The 20,239-nt window shown below is 43.0% G+C and overlaps 1 protein-coding gene across 2 annotated transcripts in view; it reads left to right on the plus strand.

Annotated features, from left to right (window-relative positions):
• Window positions 1–4,144, plus strand: part of pcdh12 (protocadherin 12) — a 24,205-nt gene extending 20,061 nt beyond the window's left edge. For both annotated transcript variants that reach the window (XM_050042528.1, XM_050042529.1), the window contains exons 4-5: window positions 1,888–2,052; window positions 2,164–4,144. In XM_050042528.1, coding sequence (XP_049898485.1) covers window positions 1,888–2,052; window positions 2,164–2,420 — 422 coding nt within the window. In that variant the 3' untranslated portion in view covers window positions 2,421–4,144. The remainder of the gene's footprint in view (window positions 1–1,887; window positions 2,053–2,163) is intronic.
• The last annotated feature ends 16,095 nt before the right edge of the window (window positions 4,145–20,239 follow it).

Genomic DNA, 20,239 nt, shown 5'->3' on the forward strand with positions numbered 1-20,239 from the left:
CACACACACACACACACACACACACACACACACACACACACACACACACACACACACACACACACACAGAGCTGTTAAATACTGAGACTGAGACTTTTTATATAGATAATTATATTAATGAGACTGTAAACCCACTGTACTGGTGTCTGTGTGATGCTGTTTCAGTCGTCTCTCGTACCGTCCTCCAGTAATTCTCCACATGCATGAACAGATTCAGCGACATGCTGAGCAGCTTGTGATTGTTTTTAGATTAAATGAGATCAAATGAAACTTAAATAGCTCTAACAGGGAATCATGTTGTTGTGTGAGCGGATAAAGAGACACCAGGAGGAAGAGCAGAACGTAAACAGGAAGTGATGAGGATAAGATCAGAGGAACGAGGGTTTTCTCTCACATTCTGTGCAGCAGACAGTTGGCGAGTTTTACACAACATGAATAAGTGAAGTGAGACGTATAATCATCTCGGATGAGTCTGTTTGTGTGTTTTCACTCAGACACACCCGGCGTTTACGCCTCTTACACTCACTGGAATGTCAGACTGGAGGCCAGGAGCTTTTTTTATGGTGGTGTGGACGTGATGTTTAGCCCTACGTACGGAGCGCGCAGGACGCCATGGATGGCAGGAAGAGCCTGCTGACAGCAGCCAGATAAAACCACTGTCATTTCCTCCTTCTCTTCCTGCCTCCCGTCCAGCAGTTAGAGGGAAACTAAAAGATTAATCTCAACCTGTGATCTGCCCTGCAGAGGTTGATCAGAGCAGGAAAATTAATCTGTCAACCCAAACATACCTAAACATGTCACAGGAGCTTCACAGGCTCTGCTGATAGGAGAGCAACAATCTGTTCAAAACTTTTCAAACATTGAAACACCATCGTGGGTTGTTTGCACCTTCAGTTTATTACGACCAATGTTTATGTTTGTTATGCAGCGACCTCTAGTGGCCGTGGTGATAATGATGGGCCCTGACCAAACTGCTCCAGTTTCATAAAGTTAATCATGTTTTAATCTGCAACGTTTAAGGGCATATTCACAGTTTCCACTTTTGTGTGTGTGCATGAGGATCCACTTTGGTCTGCTTGATGTAAATGTTGTCATCCACCCATGTCTACGAGGGTCCACATGGACCCCTATGTGAACATTTGTCAGCAGCCTATTTTTGACTGTGCAGACTGCAAAGCCAGCACACTGACTGCACATGCTCCAATCTCTTGCTCCACACAGTGTCCAACACACTGCGGTCAGCTACAGCCGCTGCACCACAGTGAAGTTAGTTTCAAACTGGCTATCTGAAAGACATTCACTGCAGACTCAGCAGCTCATGTTTCAGTTTAACCTGACACTGGCAGTAGGAGGACGTTAAACTAACCTCTTAGCCTTTCAATTAACTGCTGGAGGCTGACACGGACCCTCAGTTGTACTATGAAGGCGCGGACATTCACTCCGGAAAATATGTCCGAGCCTTGATAGTCATATCATTTCTGTGTTGATCTCCTGCCACTGGTCAGGTCACTAATTTGGAAGCGCTCCTGTGGGTCGTATTAGAGGGGAGGAACTGACCACCTATATGTAGCCGTATGGGGTTGGAGGACTTGTTGCAAACTTCTTAACATAGATCTCTCTCATAGACTGTATATAAGGATGGACGATGCATCCCCACCCAGTAGTGGTCTCCACGGTGGAGCTCCCACCCAAACACCCATCTGAACAATTGTGAGCAGCACCATTAAATGCGAGCACACCGATTGGCTAACACAGTTTTCAATCATGGCGTCAAATCACGGAACATGAAGGGGGCGGGCTTTATGATCTGTACTGCAGCCAGCCACCAGGGGGTGATGGAGGTGTTTCGGCTTCACTTCATTTACAGTCTCTGATCTCTCTCTGCAGATGACGTCTTCTCGGAGGTGAATGACCCGGCCTGGATGGCCCGACTCTCTCTCCCACTCACCAGCGATTACCACGACAACGTATTTGTCCCCAACGGGCCTCCGTCCACTGACAGCGAACTCCTGCCGAGGGACGCCCTGGACTCCTCGTCCTTCTCCACCTTCGGTAAAATATTTAATTACTACTATAAATTATTTATATAAATAATGATAGATTTTGATAATGACCTAAGACATGACAGCAGAGTGACACGTCCCTCTCCGCTTCCTCCTTCAGGTAAATCTCCAGAGAAGGACGGCCCACTGGGCGGGGCCCTCCTGTCTGAGGTCAGCACGCTCTTTGAGATGCTGATGACGCAGAAGGCAGACTCACACCCTGGTCCTCGGCCTGACGTCCTGTACCGACTATCTGCAGCATACCGCCGCTCGCTGGGCCTGGATGCCAACGCCCCCTCTGCCGCAGGCAACATTCAGAGGAACTCTGGGAGCACTGAGAAGAGGTCGGGTCTGGCTGCACCCTCAGGACTTTATTAAGAAGTCCGTTCATTGAACACTGGAAAAGACTGAACTCATTAATGTCTGAGGATTATGTGGTGAAATATTTCATGATTGTAAATAATGTTTAGCGGGGAAGAAATGTAGAGGGGTCGAGAAAGTCTGTTTGAATGTCCTCTGATGTGACGGACCAAAAACCAGTGGTGCTCATTTTGATTTTTATAAACAAAAGCAGTTGTTCTTTACTTCAACTTTTGTTAAGAGATTAACTAAATGGGGAAAATGTATCACTGCAGTCAGTGGTGTCCCATTTCTCTACCATATGTTTTTAATGAATGAACAGGACTTGCAACTGAAAAACAAAGCACAAAAACTGGAATTAACCACTTCATGTCAACGTTAACACACCCAGAGACAAGTGGCAACCTCCGGGGCTGAAAAATGAAGCCATTGCTCAATTGTCAAAAAGTGCAGTTCCTCTAATGACCACTTGAGGCTGACTCCAAGAGCGAGTCAATTCCCATAGACCCCCAGCAGATTTGCAGCAGATTTTGGGCACACCATACCCACTGTGCCACAGGAAGTTAGCATAAAAACTACAACTAACAGATTGATGATTGTATTACAGCTCTGTTTCTATGTTTTTGTCCCAGACCAATGATTCGTGACGAGACGATAATGTTGCAGAGAAAAGTAGCAGTGGTGTGAACTGGCCGGTCAGAGCTCGACTCATGCCGGCTGATGGTGTCACCTGGTTTGAAAGCAGGTCACCTGTTTCAACAGCCAATCAGCTTGTAGTGAAGTCCGCTGGTCATGTCAAAGTCAGGTGCTCCGTCCTCGCCGAGCCCTCTGTTTCCGTCCTCACGGTGTGCCGGTGTCAGACGGTGGGTCGCTGCTGTTGCTCGCTGTATGTGCTATTCTCTAATATCAAATATCTCAATAACTAAATGTGCCAGGTTTGTACATTTCATTTTAACCTGAACAGATTTACTCACTCATGAATGCACATCTATGTTAAAAACAACAGATCCTCTTATAACGGTGCTACAGAACCTGTTTTCTTTTTACCATTAATAAATCAAAGTATCAGACACATTGAATCAGTATTAATTAACAGTAAATGAAAGGTATCAAGTGTGACTGAAGGAAAGTGAAGTGTACAGACTGAAAGAGACACCAGGAGGAGATGGACGATGATGTGAAGGACAACAGGAAGTGAAGGCAGGAACTTCAGACACAGTAGAAATTAACATTAATGGTGGATGTGAAAGTTTAAAATGTCTCCTTGGTATCTTGATGCTGTGTCAACAGATGATGAAATAAAGTCAGCTATAGGTCTGGGTTTCGGCTGTCTTAGAATGAGCTGGAGGAAATGTTGCTTTGTGTTTTTGTTTATCCTCGAGACTAAACAGAGACGAGCTGAACGCAGGGAGAGAAAGAGGGTTTGTTGACTGTCTGGATGAGCCCTGCTCTCCATCCACACTCTGTGATTACTGTCTGATCTTCCTCGGGATGATTTGGGAACATTAGCTGTTGAATTACAGGCAGCAGAAACTCTCCAGTTGTCTCTTAGTAAGTTATTGGTGTCACTTTCATCCAAAGTTGTCTTTTTTAAGGTTTTGTTTTTTACTGTGTTTTGCAAACCAGATGAGCAGCACTTTGTACATAATGTTTTTGTAAAACTTTTTATATCAAGAAAACTTTTGTGAATCATTTTTGTCTAAATATAGTTTTGTAACTTTTTCAATAAAGTTTGTATCATGTTTAAACCGAACGTCACAGTGTTTTCATGACATTGACAAAGGAAGGAACTCAGAAAGCGTTCAGGACCTCTTTGGGAAAACAACAAATTTTACTATTAAGTGTGTGTGTGTGTGTGTGTGTGTGTATGAACATCTGCTTACATTATGTGGACTTGGATTTGGCTTCCACAAAGTTTATTTTAGGATGAATCGGTGCAGGTCAGAGTGATGGATGGCTCAGGTTTGGCTGAACCTCCAAATCATAAATAATGAGGCAGTGTGTGTGTGTGTGTGTGTGTGTGTGTGTGTGTGTGAGCTGCTGAGATGTTTCCTGAGCGCAGAGCCCCATCTGATGGCTGACAGACACATTACACTCAGGTGATAAATACAGTAACAACAGCACCACCTGGTGGCAGCAACGGAGAACTGACGCTCAGCTCTTTGTGTTGTGTCTGTGTTTGTGTGGAACTGATCAGTCAGACTGGGTGATACTGGGTGAAGCATCAGAACATCCACCCTTTTGTAACTGCTGCAATAAATTACACCCAAAGAAAAAAGTATACTTTCAATATATAATATATATAATTTACTGTGTGCTGATTTTTTTGTGATGCTCACTGAGACTATCAGCACAATGATTAATGAAGCTTTGGGTCTTTCTTTCTTTTTGTGCTGATAAAAAAGTGAAGTCTCAGGGTGCCGGACTCAGCAAACACAGTGACAGTTTGCAAATTTGTTTTGTTTTGTTTGTAAATCACTGATTTTATTTCACCTCATGAGCGCATTATAAACAGGTCCATTGTGTAGGATTTAGGGGGAAATATTGTGCAACGTTTCAATCTAACAGATCATCGTCAGGCATTTTGAAATCACCAACACAAAGCAGAACAAGCTCTCAGGTAGTTGTGATCTGCTTGACTGAGAGTCAATCCACTCTCAGGTTGAAACAATCAGACTGGGCCAATCAGAGCAGAGCTGAATGGCGCTCTCTGACACTCCAACATGGGGGACAAAACATGTCTTCATGAAAAGGAACCAAAAACAACAAATGCAGTACTATACAAGGATAAACTGAACACAACACATCAGAAGTTACATCAAAACTATGTCACAAAGCACCAAAAAAACACTAATCATAAAAAGAGAGAGAAAAATTCATGAAAAAAACAGAACGAAAAAATGAGAACAATGAGTTACTCACCCAAAAGGGGTTTAGAAATTTTGACAAGTTCAGTCTGACAATTAGCCAGAATGAATTTAGCTTTGACTTAAGTGTTCAGAGTCGGAGCTTGCCTTACTTCAGGTCAGCAGCGTCAGAGAAACACTAATATGTAACGTGAAACTGCTTTATGATGTTTTCACTGGTTTAAATCACCTGGTTTGTTTGTTTAGGAGAGGAAGAGACCTCTAATTAATTCAGTTTAATTTAATTCCATCACTCTACCAGAGCTCCATCATACTGTCTCTTCTGTGAAGACCTCCACCTGCTCTCAACATTATTGCACCTAAACTCTTCAAAGAAGTATTTGGCACCATTAGCCCCAGCGTTCTTTCAGTTATCCACAGCTCCCTGGAAACCAGCCACATTCACCAATATTTCAAACATGCAGTTGTCCAATCTCCAAACTCCCCTTTCTGCCTGAAGTAATGTTGAATCAGCTGCTGTCCCACCTGAGTCAAAACAAATTCCAGTCTGGTTTCAGAGCCCTTCACAAAACCCAATCAGCCTTATTAAGAATAACTAATGACCTGCTCCTAGCTGCTGACTCAGGAAACTGCTCCGTCCTCTTCCTCCTAGATCTGACTGCAGCCTCTGACACTGTCGATCTCTCTATTCTCATTCGCAGATTAAAAGAACAGGTGGACGTCTCTGTTTCTGCTTTAAACTGGTTCTCTTTACATTTATCCAACAGATCCTTCATTGTCTCTTAGTAACTCATTTTCTTCCTCAGCTCCCACCTTCTGTGGTGTACCCCTAGGTTCCATACTTGGTCCAATGCTCTTTCCCATTTATGTAATTCCATTAGGCCACATTGTTTAAAAACATACCATATTTTTTCACTTTTATGCGGACAACACACAGATGTACCTCCCCTATAGAGCCAAACAGCATCAACACACTAACTACTAACTCAATAACTGTCTTCACCACATCAAATCCTGGATGGCTGCAAATTTAAAAATTATTTGGACCACAGCACTCAACCAGCATTATTTCTCCTCATCTTATATAAGTTTGACAAACAAATAAATCAAGTTGTAAAATTAAGTTTTAACAAGGTCAAAAAAGAGGGAGCACATTAACCCCATTCTCTCCTCCCTACACTGGCTGCCTGTTAAGGCTAGTTCACATTACACAATTTTCACCCTGATTTTGTGTCACAGAGACTATCATAATCTTTTGAGTGTTCATACCTGGCGACGTGTGTTTCTGTCAGTGGGAGTCTCGCCAACTGTGTTACGACCTGTGTGTGCACACCACAAGATTTCTCGCAGACAGAGCCCCAGATAACGCGGTGACGTCACCAAACTTGGAGACGACACATCGTAAAGGCATGGATATTCTTCCCAGTGTTGAATCAGATCTGCCTCCAAACACAACGCGCTCCCCGTGATCCTTTGGATGCTGCCATTGTTGTTGTTGCTTGCCGGCTTGTCAGTGTTGCCAGATCTGGGGAGAGAAACAAGCAACCAGTGCTATGGAAACAAGCACAAAAGAAGCGACGGATATATATAGAGAACAGCGACATTTAGAGAGCAAGCCCAAATAAGCAACTCCACTTTAGAAACAAGCCCAGAAAAACGCAACCCGATTACCAATATTTATAAGCGACTTTACAAAAAAACAAGCCCAAAGTCACGGCTAATAAGCAGACCTGGCAACCCTGCGGCTTGTCCTCCTCACATTTCGTCCATCCTCCTGCGTGCTGACGTATCACGTATCCCGCCTCTCATTGGCTGATGCTCTTTGTCAGTCGTGTCACACTACTCCAGTTTTCTAGCATGCCAGATATCCAGTCCCAGTCACAGACAAGAGGGCGACTTGCTCGTAGGCTTGTTCACACATGAGGACTCGTGGTGGCAAATCGTGTAATGTGAACTAGGCTTTAGCTACAGAATACATTTTAAGATTCTGATGTTTGTCTGCAAAGTGTTGAACCACCTCGCCCCCCTCTGACATCCTAGAGCTCTTCTCCTTGCATCACGCTGTGAGAGAACTGAGATCATCTGACCAAAAACTTCTGCCTGTCCTGAGAGCCAGGACTAAGTGTTACGGGGACAGGATTTTCAGGGCTAACATGCAGACTCCACACAGAAGGACCACAGGTACGAACCTGAAACCCTCTTGCTGTGAGGCAATAGTGCTAACCACCGTACTGCCCCGATTATTGTGAAATGTCGAAATAAAATAATGCATATATGTAAAATATTTCTGCGGTAGTCGCATGTTGCTGGAGAAAAACAGTCTCGGAGGAACCTGAACAGCTGAACTTTGTGTTTCTACACCGAGCTGAGACTTGTAACATGTTTCAGTGTAGTTGTGTTGGGAAAAGATCACTTCACAGCCAGTCGGGTGAGAAGGAATCATCATAACAGCAGAAAACGTTTTTAAAACAAATGTGCCATGTGACCATTGTGTGAAGACAGACTATGTTTTAATGTGACTGAGTTGGATGATTGTAGGCAAACTTTTCAGAGGTTCTTCTTAATTCATTTTGCTTTAGTTTTGCTTGTTTTCTTCATCACAACACATCATCGCCCAACAGATTAACTCCAGCTAAACAAAAACAAGCCAGAGCAGATGAGGTCTGGGAGGCCTCTGGGTCAGAGCGGCCGACTGCCACCAGGTTATATGCAGTGAAGTCCAGGTGAGTTTGATTGTCTCTGACGAGCTCTGATTGTCCTCAGACACCTGGACAAAGAGTCATCACCTGTGTTGATTATCTGTCAGGCTCATATATTGTTTAATATTAAGAAACAGTTATTTGTTTCTGCTTATTTATTTGTTTATTTGTCTTAAAATCTAACTTTTATTCTAATTTTATGATTGTTTAGTGAGGGGAGATTGTATGATGTAAACCTCTGTGTTTTTACTGTGACAATAAACTTCTTGAATGGTCTTGAATCTTGAATATGCATTTCATATTTTATGATTCCATGTTTCTGTTTTCATTTGTAGACCTTTTCTTAGATGTTGATTATTAAAAATACTTTGATTGTTGTCCAGACTTCATTATCTTTCCTATCATTTCTAGTTTGTGTGGTATCCTTGGATCAATTGTTCTAATCCTCCTTCGCTTTGCATCTATATAAACAGCTCTTGTTGTTTATGTTTTTGCCTTACTCTTAAAGTGTTTTATATTTTATTCCATACTGATGAAGCTGTTTCCATTTCTGTCTCAGCTGCTGAGAGTCTGCAGGAGTTCTTCTTTCTTCAGCCAGTTAAAATCCAGATCCTCTCCGGAGACTTCCGTCGAGCTTTGAGCATTTATCTCAGCAACGATCAGAGTGTGCAGAGGAAATATTAATTTATAAGACAAACTGGTCCAGTTTAGATTTAGTGAGGAACAAAAAGAGCAAAACAAACACTTTAGTTCCCCCGCAGATGGAGAGTAAACAGGTAGGAGTGGGAGCAGCAGCCCGCAGGCAGGAAATAGATCTGGAAGCTGCTAATGTGCACTTTGCTATTAAATGTGCCACCTGTGAGTTACTGAATGTGAGAGAAAGCAAAAATCCAATAAAAAGTCTATTAAAACAACACTAGTATTTTATTTGTAAAGGCGCAGTATAAACTCATTTGCGGTGTGTGTGGAGATGTTTGGGCTGCAGAGTGAATCCCAGGAGGAGCTGATGTGGAGGAGGCAGAGTGGATTCACCTGCTGCAGAATAAAACACCACCGAAATATATAAAGAAACAATAAATAAAAGCAGACGCACAGAAACAACAGGTGTTTAATTTGGCTGCAGTCATCTCACATGATGAAAGAGCCGGAATATCATTTGAGGCCGGGGAAACAAACTCCTGTTTGTATTCAAAAGGAAAACAGGGACTAAGGAAAGGCTCCTTTGTTTGTGATTCATTCACACTGACATGTTCTTTTAATTTATTTTATTATTATTATTTTTTTAATCTCTGCTGATGTTACTGGTTGTGTTTTAAAGATTGCAGCAGTGCACAGTGAAGTCATAGAGTTTTTATTCTGCATTTAGTTTCAGGTCTTGACTCATGATCACTGAACTTTTACCTCCCGAAAAAACCTACAGAAGAAAGTGAGTGGGTTTTTTTGCCCTGAGTTGTGTCTGCAGCAGTGCTGGGAGAAATATTCCTTTACTCAAGTAAAACTAGCAAAAGATAATACTTCATTCACGTAAAAGTCCTGCATTCATAATGTCACTTTAAGATTTTCAGATTTAGGGGGATTTAGTGGCATCTAGTGGTGAGGACTGCAGATTGCAACCAGCTGAAACTTCTCCTGGATAGAATTCCTTCAGTGTTCATTGTTTTGGAGGTTTTTACCAGGAGCCGAATTATCCACAGAGGTCTCTTCACCCAGCACCTGCTGACCTGTGCTCACCTTTTCTCTCTGATAACTTAAGATCCAGAGGCCGACTGCATAGAGCACTTTAAATTAACATTTTCCTTAAAATCGGAATTACATCTTCCCTTAAATCAAGTCGGTTGCACAAAACATCCCTAACCCCCAGTTTCCACATACTCCGTCTGCCGCGCACTGCGTAGCAGATACGCTCCCATTCTAGTGAATAGCTTCATTTCTAGAGCGCACGCCGCACAGCGTCTCTGGAGCATCCCAGAGACGCCACGGCGCTCCGCTTCGTTGGAAATACGCGCCAGGTCTATTTTTCAGCAACTGCGCGTCCATAGCACGTCAAGCCACATAGCTCAGATCGCACCAAAACGCACACAGCATCTGGGATATTTCAAAATACAACACAATGCACGGACAACGGATTGTAAACTCTCAATTTTTTAAAAATCACATCACATCCTGTCGCACAAGTTGTCAGTCAGTGCGAGGGTGCGAGTATTTTGTATGACACCACACATCCTTTCTACAAGGATACAAACAGAAAGGAGAAGACGTGGTGTGAAATTACAGGAGTTTTGGGAGTGAATGGTGCTTTTTATCGCGTGATTTTGCAGTTCCACTGTGAGCTTGCGGCTCCGCTACACGGCGCGGCGCTCCAGAAATGCATCCAGATGGAGTATGTGGAAATTGCGGGTAAGTCTTTTTCTTCTTTCTTCTTTTTCTCCTTATCTTAGTCTTATACTTAAGCAATTGCTTAAGGTTCATTAAAACGTTGCACAGAGGACCTTAGCAACCAAAGTAAGGAAAAAGATCTCAGACCTCTGACTGCATCTTAAACGCAACATGGATAAGTTTATGGAGATAACTGAGGAAAATGAAGGGAGATCCAGATAAACACCCTTAATTATGAGTAATTGATTTTGCACTATAAATTTGAGTGGAGGTCAGTTTATGATTTGTCTCAACTTCTGAGGTTGGATCACTCAGCTTTCCGATGCTGTGCTCTTCCAGCCCAGTTACAATTAAAGATTGCTCTGTGGTTTTATGCAATGGGATCTTTCCAGTCAGTTATTGGCGAGGTGTTTCATGTACACAAAACAACGGTGTGCGACATCATTCACCAAACGCCCTCACCTGTCTGCAAACACTGTGGTGAAGGTGCTATTGAAACAACTGAAGGATGAGATAATGGTACATGCTTGACCTTAAATCAATTACTTAAATATGATAGTTAGTGATAAGAGGTAGGCTATCAAAAGTGCAAGTGCAAACACACAAATGGTCTCCATGGAAACAGTTGAATTTTACTGCTGTAAAATCTCTTTCAGTGCAGCAAATGCCTTAAAGTCTTTCCTTGACTAGGGAAACCTTTTAAGAGATTCTGTGCAACACCCTTAAGTAATTTCCTCAGCTAAGAAGAAACTAAACCATAAGTGTCGTACTGAAGGAGCAAACTTAAGGTGCTTTGTGCAGCCGGCCCCAGATGTTCAGGAGGATTTAAGCAGGAGCCAAATTATCCACAGAGGTCTCTTCCTCTCCAAATCAAACAGCTTCTTTTTTTTCAGAGTGAGGAAATCGAAATTATCGAAATTATTATATATAAACACTATAAACAAAACAAAAGCTAAAGTGATGGTCAAAGTTGTCAAAGTCACATTTAAGGTGTGCAGATGGATTCACGTCATCAACTCATGCACTGAGTAACATTACAAGTTAACGTTCCACCTTAAAAGATGCTGGCAGTCGGCCCAGTGTCATTAAACCAGACACAACTCAGCCCTGAGCAGAGTGACCGTCCTCTACTGACCAATCAGACTGCAGTGTTCACAGCTCCACCTTTTAGTACCAGATCTGTGTGCTAGGTACCCCAACAGAGGGGGGACCAAACATGGGGACGGTAAGGAACGGTTCTGTTGGTACCATCCACAACTTTTCACTGTGGAAACAGAAAAAATATGTACCGAACTGAACTGAACCGTACTGCTTGGTGGAAACAGGGCTTATGATTACAGCCAGCAGTGTGAGTGGTACCCTGTAATAACAGCGAGCTGATCTGGTACATACTGGACACTAGAGTTGCTCAGAATTATTTGTTCGTCTATTTCTGCCCATCACTCCCACCTGTACTGTCTGTCTCTCAGTAAAGCATCAGACACTTTCACAGAGTGGACTGTACTTTTTCAAAGCCCTGGTATTAATATATTTCTCTGAGTATTATCAGCTCTGACACATCTTATGTAAACTCCTCTATATAACACTGTAAAGGTATTTTGTCTTATATAAGCAGAACTCTTCCACTGTTAAACTGCTGGTGGGTTTTGGCCTCCAGGCTTGCCGTAAGCAGCTTCTTTGAGCTGTATTTTGCTGTTTTCACTCCACACACACGTCCTTTAAAACTCTGGTGCTTTTCTTCAGCTCAGGCTGCAGGTATTGATTGTTTTGGTAAAATTCTGCCAAGTGGTGGATGAAAAAGAGAACCGATAAAAAGCCTCTTTTTGGGATGTTTTTCCACCTCTACTGTAGTTGTCATTCACCTGAAGTTTACAACCTCCAGGTCTCACCACAGGCTACAGGAAGGAACATTTATTTATTTTCAGTTGTGGTCTTTTACATAATATCTTAGTTTCTTTTTGAGAGGATGACTACAGAGATGTTGAACTTAATGCCTTAACTTTGCTACACAGAATTATTCATGTTTAATGAGGTTAACTCAGAGTCTTACACTCCACAACAATGAATAACAAACTGTTGAACATTAATTTTCCAAAACAGAGAAAGCGGCACGGAGCCCAGGTGAGAGTTTCATTCAGATGAGCTAGTAGTAAATGGGGTCTTTGAATTTACACTGAGAATACACTTCTCTCTTTGATGATTTTGTCAACAAGAGCAAATTAATTGCTTGAAGCAAATGCACAATAATGATGGAATAATGCTTAAAATGTAAATAAGCCAATTTAATTTAACACTCCCCAGACAGAGGATGTGTTTAAATCTCCATCAAAAAATAAGGTTTAAAGTTTTCAAGCAGGAAATAAAGCAGGCGTGTTTGGAGACGCCCACACAGTCCACGGCCCAACACCCCTTTGTTGTGTTTCATCAAAATGTGGACCCTAATGTTCTGCACTGTGTTTTATAGCACAGATGAGCGGGACAAAACGAGATGAGACAACATAAGATGACATAAGATGAAACGAGATATGATATGATAAGATAAGCAATTTAGTGCAATTTTGAGGTAAAGTCGCACAGTATAATAAAAAGCTGTGGATTGAGTATTAGACACCAGATTAATATATATTATAATTTATATAATAAAGTGTAGTATAATGAAGTACTATCATACATATACGCAGACGTTTGCAGGCCTGGTATCACAACAGGCAACGGCTATATCCCCTGGACATGAGCGTACATCAGGTCTCAACTTGTGTGCACAAGTTTGAGTCACTGTGGTCTTGTGGTGCAGCTGAGCAAATCTGGCTGAGTTGGAGAATTGTGATTAGAGCATACTCTTTGCAGCCACACATCTAAAATATAAAGCCTATGAGAAAACATTGTGTTTTGTAAAGACCTGGCAGTTCTTGGCTCTGTGGGTCTGACTTTGTGAGGCTGGCTCTTTGGGACTGGCTATGTAGGACTGGCTCTGTGGGACTGACTTTGTAGGGCTGGCTCTGTGGGACTGGCTCTGTGGGGCTGACTCTGTGGGACTGACTTTGTAGGGCTGGCTCTGTGGGACTGACTTTGTAGGGTTGGCTCTGTGGGACTGGCTCTGTGGGGCTGACTCTGTGGGGCTGGCTCTTTGGGACTGGCTATGTAGGACTGGCTCTGTGGGACTGACTTTGTAGGGCTGGCTCTGTGGGACTGGCTCTGTGAGGCTGACTCTGTGGGACTGAGTTTGCGGGGCTGGCTCTGTGGGACTGGCTCTGTGGGGCTGACTCTGTGGGGGGGGCTGGCTCTGTGGGACTGGCTCTGTGGGGCTGACTCTGTGGGGCTGGCTCTTTGGGACTGGCTCTGTGAGGCTGACTCTGTGGGACTGACTTTATAGGGCTGGCTCTGTGGGACTGACTTTGTGGGGCTGGTTCTGTGGGACTGAGTTTGCGGGGCTGGCTCTGTGGGACTGGCTCTGTGGGGCTGACTCTGTGGGGCTGGCTCTTTGGGACTGGCTATGTAGGACTGGCTCTGTGGGACTGACTTTGTGGGACTGGCTCTGTGAGGCTGGCTCTGTGGGACTGGCTCTGTGAGGCTGACTCTGTGGGACTGACTTTATAGGGCTGGCTCTGTGGGACTGACTTTGTGGGGCTGGCTCTGTGGGACTGGCTCTGTCGGACTGGCTCTGTGGGGCTTGCTCTGTAGGACCTACTTTGTGGGGCTGGCTCTGTGGGACTGGCTCTGTAGGGCTGACTGTGGGACTGACTCTGTGGGACAGACTCTTTGGAAATGGCTCTGTGGGACTGGCTCTGTGGGGCTGGTTCTGTTGGAATGGCTCTGTGGGACTGGCTCTGTAGGACTGGCTCTGTGGGACTGGCTCTGTGGGACTGGTTCTGTGGGACTGGTTCTGTTGGAATGGCTCTGTGGGACTGGCTCTGTAAGACTGGCTCTGTGGGACTGGCTCTGTGGGACTGGCTCTGTAGGACTGGCTCTGTGGGACTGGTTCTTTTGGAATGGCTCTGTAGGACTGGCTCTGTGGGACTGGCTCTGTTGGAATGGCTCTGTGGGGCTGGCTCCAAGCTGACTGATGGCTGAACACCGCTGGTGCCAGTTCTGATTTATCTGAGACTTTTTTAAACACTGGTAAAGCCAAAGCACATTTATATCATTTTTTTAAACATTATGAAAACATTATTAAAAAGAAAAAATAAACCCTGCAACAGGGTTATTATTTAATAATAGTGGCCTAGGTGATTAAATTTTGACCGTTGTGGGTTCTGGGTCTCCATCACCACCCGTTATGCCTGAAATGGAAGCAGACCTGATACTGCGGCCACATGCTTCTCGGTCTGGGTCAATTATAAACTTTCATATGAATATTATATCACTATTACACAATATATAGGTTAATATTATTAATATATGTAGGCTGTAGATCAGTATTATCATGGATGTATAAATTAAATACTCCAACCTCAGCTGCAACACTGTTGACCACAGAAGTGATTTATTTCCATGGTGCATAATTCCAGCTTCCTTTGACGCCACTTTTCAGGCTGCCACTTAGAACCAGTTGGTTAAACTGGACCAGGTACATCAGTGTTTCCATTTCTAGTTCTGAGAAGTTTCTCTTCTTGGCTGTATTACATCTCTCCATGTCGTAAACTGTATAGGTGAGACTTCTAAACTGAGCATCTATTGGGTCAGAGTATGAAAATGTTGATTGTTTTCAGCGCCCACATTTATCAATGCCTGATTATCCCTAAGCTGTGATCGTCCAGATAGTAATGTTTCATGAATCACACCATATTAGACTGATAAATAAGGGGCCAGTGTTGTTGCCAGTCCATCAGACAGCAGTGAGGTGCTGCTCAGTGTGTTGATCAGGGTGCTGCTACAGCTGCAGGAGACACTGGAGGGCAGCAGCAGCCTGCGGATGAACAACTGCCGCTTCAAAACCTCAAAGACTCAAATCAAGATGAGTCAGGTCAAATATCCACATCCACAGCCCGACTGAAACAGGTAACAAGTCTCCTTTACAGATAACCGATCAATAATCAGTCACACGGCGAAATAACGCACCCAAAAATCATCAGAGCACAAACAGAACAGACGCAGTGCGCCCTGCATTAACACTGTTCATTTGACAGGGAAATGTTTTGAACTCACAATAGCAGCACAGGCGCAGCAGCTGTCATTATCAAAACACCAACTCCAGCTCTGCACCAAACTCTGTTCAGATAAATGATATTTTTAATAACGAGATCTTCTCAGATGCTTTTGTCAGCTCCCTGCTGGGGGCTGCGGGCAGGACAAGGAATGTTTACAGCTGTTACCACGGCAACAACATGTGCATGGGACAAACCAGAGTGGCCTTGAATGTTTTGGTGAGGAGACAGATAGGAGCACCAGTAAAAAGAAAAAAAAAGATGTTTTTCTTCTGTGATGACAGGAAACATTTTAATGCCAGCCGCCGAGCTGCTCATTGCTGACCAGTTTTGCCAAATATGAAATGAAAATAAGTTTGAATGAGATTGAAGAATGCATGATGGCAGTGGCCTCCACATTCAGGCAAAAAGAAGGCAGCATTTGTCGTCTGTATTTGGAGAAGCTTTTCAAACAGGAATTTGACAGATTTGAGTGTTTGTCTGATTCAGGTCTGACACACAGTCAGCTTCTGTTTACAGGAGAAGACCAGCTTTCTGTTTACTTATCCACAATAACAGTAAAAAGACCAAAACCAGCAACGTGTCACATCATCTCTCAATACTTCCTCCCCTGTCTGTGACATTCAGGACCAAGCCTACTGGTTCCAACTGAAGACAGGAAAATTTACAAACACCTCACAGATTTCAAATTTACCCCGTAGATACAACATCTATTCGATGCAGAAGTATAAATCCCACTACATACTGTGTGAGTCCTCGTCTACAGAGAATAGACAAACTAAACACTGGCTCTAGATAGAGACATTCACGTTTTCACATTTTCATAAAGAGCCCCACAGTTAGCAGCCCCTATGCAACGAGAGCATCGGTAAAACACTCTCCTTCTGATGTGAAACAGCTTTATTCATTTTTTTACTGGTTTAAATGACCTGGTCTGTTTGTTTTGGAGAGGAAGAGACCTCTGTGGATAATTCAGCTCCTGGTAAAAACCTCCTGAACAATGCACACTGAAAGAATTCTAACCAGGAGAAGTTTCAGCTGGTTGCAATCTGCAATCCTCACTGCTTGAATATTTTGACATTATTATTATAATCATTATCACTTTAATGGCATCCAAAGATATTGATGCGTTGAACAGGTGACAGTCTGCGGTCGTTCTCAAAACGNGATCGTGGCAGCAGTGATCGTCTGTTAAATCAGTCTGTAAATAATATTTTGACATTATTATTATAATCATTATTACTTTAATGGCATCCGGTCTGCGGTCGTTCTCAAAACGCACTTCTGTCACGCACTTCAAAATCGTTCTCAAAACGCACTTCTGTCACGCACTTCAAAAGCAACTTTAAATAATTTATTTTATGAAACGGGGGAAACAAACGTGAACAAAAACGGTTCCATAATTCATATTAAATTCAAAAGATAACGAAAAACAGCTGCAAGTGAGAGGGAATAGTGATAAAGTGGTCAGACTTGGTCAAATCCACAGCCTCAACCCTTCCCACACAGTTAGACTGACTCACCAGCAGACATCACTACATGAGGGTATACAGTATTCAGTACTTTGACAAACAAAGTCATTGTGCCATTGTTCTGCCACGGTGTTCTAGGCGCAAAGCCAGCATTTATACTTTGCCATGTGTGGCTTATTGCAATCAGGGGCAAACTGCACTCAGCTGCCAAACTTTGTGGGCGTGTTTGCGCTGGTATATCATTAGCGCAATATCCTTTGTGAATAGGACGTTAAGACGGAGCAAAATTCAAGGTGCTATCAGCGGCCGCAGTTCATTCTTTGTGAATTCGGCCCTCTGCGTTTATCCTCAAGCTCTAATCAAAAGCCCTTTTAACAGAGGTATCGCGCTATAGAACCGCTATGAAGTCCTGTCTAATTTCACACAGCAACAAAATGATGGCGGCACCATGCTGCTCCAGTGTGTATTTCAGATAACATGAATTGTGGAAACAAAAGAGGCGTGATGGGCATGACAGGTAAGACAACAGTATCGGCCACTGGTGTGATATATATTTAGCGTGTTAGTGCCTTCTAAACAATATCAATGGTGTAAAATGGCAACAACAATCATTTACCATCCCTGTTATATATGGCGGCTGATCTCGTCCTCTGCTCGGAGGGTAAGGAGCTCCCAGACCTCATTTTTTCCCCAGTTTGTGGACACTTTTGGCCGCTGTTCTTCTTTGGGTTAGCCACTAACTGCTAACAGCTACTTTTTAAATCTCCTGCGGTGGGTTGCACACATAACATGTAGTTAAAATGTCACACACATGCCGCTCATGATCCCATCCTGCCCACTGTACCATTTATACAGAGGTATATTCCTCCTTTCCACTACTGCACCTTTTATACTGAACAACAAGGTGGAATAACGGCATGAAATTCCTGCCTTGAAGAGGCAGTGTAAAAGGGATAATTTGTTGAATACATTTCCTTCCTAATTAAACATTTGAAAGTCCTTGTTTACATCCATGTTTACTAGCTTACAGTCTTCTGTCTGTATCACAGTCGAAACCTGAACAAGAGACTGCTTTGCTTGAAATGTTTATCTCTGTGTTTGGGAAAACTTTTCTCCCTCAAACTTTCCAATATTTCACAGTTTGGCCACTTTTTATAGCTTTATTTTCCAAACTAGTTTGGTACCAACCAAAAAAGTCGGTGACCTTCCCCAGATCGAAAGAGGACGAGGCAGGGATGCACGCCGGCTCGGCCAGTGGCGACATCCACCGCCAGGTAAAATCACGGCGTGTGACAGGTGGCTGGGAGACAGAACAGACAGACAAACAAACAAACAGCCAAACACACTCTCACACACACACACACACACACACACACACACACACACACACACACACACACACACACACACACACACACAGAGCCGAGGAGGATGTCCAACTGCAGCGACAGATGTAAATGGCTCGATGCTAATGGCTGCTACGCTCCACAGATCCGCTGTTAGCTCCTGTGTTTGTCAGAGAGCGTCAGAGCAGCTGCACTCAGATCAGCTCACAACATTCCCTTCAGCTAGAGGGAGAGAAGCTGCCTTCAAAACACCTCTCATGTTCTTCATTCAAACAGGTTTATCGGGTTAACTTTACCTTCTAAAGCCTTCAACCCTGATTTTCCCTTTAAATTTTCTTTTATATATTTAACAACCTTTAAACTCTTTTTTAATCCTTTGAACTCTGCAATACAAATGGTTCTACACGGCCTACATTTGTATTTTGGCTTATTGTGATGTCATTTCTCTGAGTATCTTCAAATGCTTCATATCCCTAAAATCTGTACAACCTAAGCTCAAAAGTGATGTAAGTCAATAAACATAATAATTAATAAAAGTACTGGAAAGTTGAAAAGTACTGAAAAGCTAAGCAATTAGTTACGCTACATCAAAGTAAAGTTTCACGACACTGAAGCTCTCTCCAGAGAATGTAGCAGCTAAGCTACAAAAAAAAAGAGAAATCACTCCCTACTTGCAAAGCTACTTGTATTTTTTGGCTTTACATCAAATCAGCATTTGGGAAGAAATGTTCAGTTGAACTGTTTATTATAAAATAACGGACTTAAATTAAAACTTTCTTCTTGAAGACTTTGTGACATTTGAACATGTCCTCCAATAGCATGACATCATCAGTCGGCGTATTGCGCTCTGTCTCGGCCTCTTTCAGTCAGCTCTCTGGCTCTGTCACTAATTCAGAAACACAATTCCAAAATATAGTTTTCACTCAATAAAACCTGAATAAATAAAAGCCAGTATTATAAACTATAGAAATAACAGACCTAAATAAAAACTTGTCTGTTTTGGGACATTAGAACATGTCCTGCAGATAACACAGATAAACTGATGTCATATAGAAGTGCTTCCCTCGTCTACATGTCTCGGTGTGGCCCTGGCATGAGTCACATGACTTATCCTCAGTTTTATTATTCTTACTAGTCCACTGCACTTCAAAGCATTTCCTGGCAAAAAGAGCTTGGAACTTTTATGGATGCTACCGTGCTACTCGGCCAATTATTCAACTTTGCGACTGAAAAACTATTTGACTCAGAAAGTAGTGACGTCACCTCCACACTACTGAGAAATGGAGTTAGGTCAGTAGCTTCGTTGCTTGTAGTGACACTACTGTCCAACACAGGCCGTGAAGACGGCAACCTTAGCTTTCTGCTACAAGAAGAATGAATGTGCTAGCTGTTATGATTCTTATTTTAGACTGATTTAAACAGGATGATGCAAAGCAACGACCTCCCATTGGTCCGTTTTGAATCTTTTTGAAAATGTATGTTGTCAGTAGGAATCAAAGAGCTTGTTGCTGTGAGCCACAGACAGGTTGGGGGAGGTGGACTAACACACTAACACATCAACACAATTTTTGGACAGTAAGGTAAAAAAAACAAAAAACACAGCAGTTCCAGCCTTATGGTTTGATAGATAGCTAGCTTCCTAGCTCTCATGCTAGCTCACTGAAACGATTTGTTCTTCCTGCAGCTGTTGCTTTTTTGGTGTTTTATTCCCCCATGTTTTTTTTGGTGTTTGGTAAACTGATTTGTTCTCTTACACCTTGATGGGTCTTTATGTGCCATATGGAGCCAAAACTGTGCAGGTTTTTACTGCTGCCAAGTCCGCCACCAGGTGATTTCACTGATAAACATGTGTTCGGCCTCAGAGGAAGAACCAATCCGACTTCCCTCCGTTTGAAACAGTCCTTTCACTCAGCTCAGAGAGCCGACTTTGTGT

The sequence above is a fragment of the Epinephelus moara genome, chromosome 4 (genome assembly GCF_006386435.1).
Source record: "Epinephelus moara isolate mb chromosome 4, YSFRI_EMoa_1.0, whole genome shotgun sequence".
Taxonomy (NCBI): Eukaryota; Metazoa; Chordata; class Actinopteri; order Perciformes; family Serranidae; genus Epinephelus; species Epinephelus moara.